Source organism: Maniola jurtina, chromosome 5 (assembly GCF_905333055.1).
Source record: "Maniola jurtina chromosome 5, ilManJurt1.1, whole genome shotgun sequence".
Taxonomy (NCBI): Eukaryota; Metazoa; Arthropoda; class Insecta; order Lepidoptera; family Nymphalidae; genus Maniola; species Maniola jurtina.
In genome coordinates this window covers 13,130,617-13,133,799 of record NC_060033.1, presented here as the reverse complement: position 1 = coordinate 13,133,799, position 3,183 = coordinate 13,130,617, and the positions used below count along the sequence as shown (strand labels likewise).

Sequence of the window (3,183 nt, the reverse complement as noted above, 5' to 3'; positions counted from 1 at the left end):
TAGATAATTGAACTTCCAAATAAAGTTACAAAACATTTATGATAACAATAGAGCGCGAGCAAAGACTCGCACACGGGTGCGAGCGTAAATTCCGTCATTTTAAATTTCCTTAACAATAAATATTTCATCTGAATTTTCACGAAAAAAATTACTTCTAAAAAATTGATATAACGTAACGTAGGTACAAAATGTACTTAAATGTGTTATTTCTCATATCAACAGAAGTCGTTCAAAACGAATGGATCAGACAATAACATTTATCTCAGTTCTAATTTTATGTTGAGGTGACAGCCCTAACGTTAATATTTTTGTGGGCAAAGTCGTAAAAAGTGTTTCAGAAAAAGCAATTTGACAATGCCTACCAACATATTTCTATAATTAAGAGAGCTTCTGTGCTGGTTATTCGTTAATTATTGCTTATACATTACCAACTAACTGTAGTAAGAAAATTACTCACCTGCAGCAATTACGAAGAGAGTTCAATTAAAAGTTTTTCACAACGAATTTGGCCCGCAAATTACACGACCGACTTTGACACGTGATCACTGCCAACTGAATTGAAATTGGTGACAATTAGAGCTAGTTCAGACATGGCGGATTCCGCGCGGATGCAAATCGCGCGGTTCTAAACGCAAGTGTTCAGACAGGCGCGGATGTACATGCGGAGTGCCGTTATTCGCATAGGGTGACAGTCCAATCATGGAAGTCGAAGAAGCAATATGTGTGTACTTGTTGCTCCGTAAAAAAGAAAGAAAGAAGAAACGGCAGTATTGGGTGCATCCAATATTACGCGATCGGTTTACTCATGGTCAGTTTCAGACTTTATATCCAAAATTAAGAAGTTTTGAACCAAAATTCTTCAATTATTTGAGAATGTCGATAAATTCATTTGATGAATTATTAGAAATGATGAGTAAACAAATTGAATCTAATGATACCCATATGAGGTCAAGCGTGTCCCCAGAAGAAAAACTCGTGATCACATTAAGGTAAGATATTTATTTTATACGTCAGAATATATATTTTGTACTATAGAAGACTGTGAATCGTCAGTGCTATTGCATGATAAAGGCGATGGAGACTCTCCTGGTACTATTGTAGAATATCCAGTGAAATATCCTTGTGGGTTTGAATATTGTTGGTTTTGCCAAAATACTGCATTAGGCGTGTTTTGCTGGCTCGTGATATGAATAGGCGATGGTAATTTCTGCCCTTTCTGTATTACCTGGAGCAATTCAATTTTAGTAGCCAATCGTTTATTTTCTGGAACTTTCTTTAACTCTTTATACAATGACATGCAAAAAAGTTTATCATCATCATCTTGCTTTGACATACTTTCTTGTATTTGTCTTTGTATTTTATCTCTTGATTCAATACTATTTTCTAATATGTTAGCCAATCGCTCTTCTGAAGTAATTTTAGTTTTCTTCCTTTTATTGGGTACCGGTTGTATTTCACGTGCATTTACAAAATTATCTAGCTTTTGGTCAATGTTCCGAATTTCTTCATTTTTGGCTTCATCTATGTTTGTGATAGTTTCTTTGTTTTCTATCGTCTTCTGAAGAAAAGAAAGCCGGTCGAAATACATGTATTTTGAACCTTTACATGCACCAGAACCAGAAGGAATTGATTTGCCTTTCTTGAATTCCTTATTATAAGCATCACGGATGTTCTTCCATTTTTTTTGTAATGATACACCTGGAACAGAAATCACTATCTTTAACAAATATAAATACAGTAGCGGCGGTAATTCAAGACACTCATTATGCTTTAACTAGCGGACCCGGCAGACTTTCAAAACGATACAGATTAATATTTTATTTTTCAGATATCTGGGTACTGGTTGTTCCTTTGGAGAACTACATTACAACTTTCGTCTTGGCAAATCTACAATCACAGGAATTGTCCGTGAAGTATGTGAACTTTCGTCTTGGCAAATCTACAATCACAGGAATTGTCCGTGAAGTATGTGAAACTCTGTGGGAAAAAGTCACAAAAAACGTCATGCCTGAACCCAGCGAAGATATATGGAAGAAAATAGCTAAAGATTTTGAAAAATATGCAAATTTTCCCAATTGCATAGGCGCCATAGATGGCAAGCATATAAGGATTACAAAACCCAAAGATTCGGGTTCTTTGTATTATAATTACAAAACTTTTTTTTCCATAGTACTGTTGGCACTTTGTGATAGTAACTATTGTTTTACTTTCATAGATATCGGATCTTACGGAAAAAGTAGTGATTCTGCAATTTTTAAAAATTCAGCATTTTATAAAAGGTTAATAGAAAAGTCATTACACATACCAAAACCTAAACCAATATCTGAAACAGATCCTAAACCATTGCCATACGTCATAGTTGGCGATGAAGCGTTTGGTTTATCCGAAAATGTAATGCGACCCTATGCAGGTAAAGGGCTATCATATGAAAAAAAATTATTTAATTACAGGTTATCAAGAGCTCGACGTTTTATTGAATGCACTTTCGGAATTCTGGCAAACAAGTGGCGCATTTTTCATAGGCCTATAAACGTGAATATAGACTTTGCCGAAGACATAATAAAGGCCTGTTGCGTGCTACACAATTTTGTTAGAACTAGAGATGGTATACAGTATGAAGATACTTTACATACTGCGCCAATGAGTAATCTTATTACATTACATGCAGGAAGGGGTACACCATCATCATTAAACATTAGAGACAAATATGCTAATTACTTTGTGAATGAGGGTCGTGTAGAATGGCAAGACACGAAAATATGAAATTAAAATTGTTACAGTTCGCGCCAAATAACTAAACTCAAGATGGCGCGTCGCGTTGGTGGGTTGTACATATTACAGTTAATAGCTATACGTTACTGTGGTAACGTGATAGTTTTCCCGCGCTCGTTACGTACCGCCAAACAACGTTATACACATTTCAGTTATTTGGGGTGGACTGTCTATTCAAAACATGTAAACTACCCTGGTAAAATGTATAATTAAATGTCTACTGACCAAAAAGAACCTTCTTTTCCAAAGAATCCTCATTTTCTCCAAAAATCTCCACCAGCTCCTGCCAAGCTCCGTTTTTAATCGTTTTGTTAGAATATTCTGCACATTGGATGTTCCACAAAGCAGGTCTTTTTTCCACCTCATCGATGAATAGCTCGGTGTCGAAGCGATCCATTGTCACCGTCCGAT

The 3,183-nt window shown here is 35.8% G+C and overlaps 1 protein-coding gene across 1 annotated transcript; it reads left to right on the top strand.

Annotated features, from left to right (window-relative positions):
* The first annotated feature begins 575 nt into the window (after positions 1–575).
* LOC123865058 (protein ANTAGONIST OF LIKE HETEROCHROMATIN PROTEIN 1-like) lies at positions 576–2,941 on the top strand. Its single transcript, XM_045905879.1, has 4 exons — positions 576–989; positions 1,829–1,885; positions 1,938–2,279; positions 2,451–2,941. The coding sequence occupies exons 1-4, from the start codon at positions 700–702 to the stop codon at positions 2,761–2,763; spliced, it is 1,002 nt and encodes a 333-aa protein (XP_045761835.1). The 5' UTR covers positions 576–699; the 3' UTR covers positions 2,764–2,941.
* Positions 2,942–3,183: the final 242 nt, after the last annotated feature.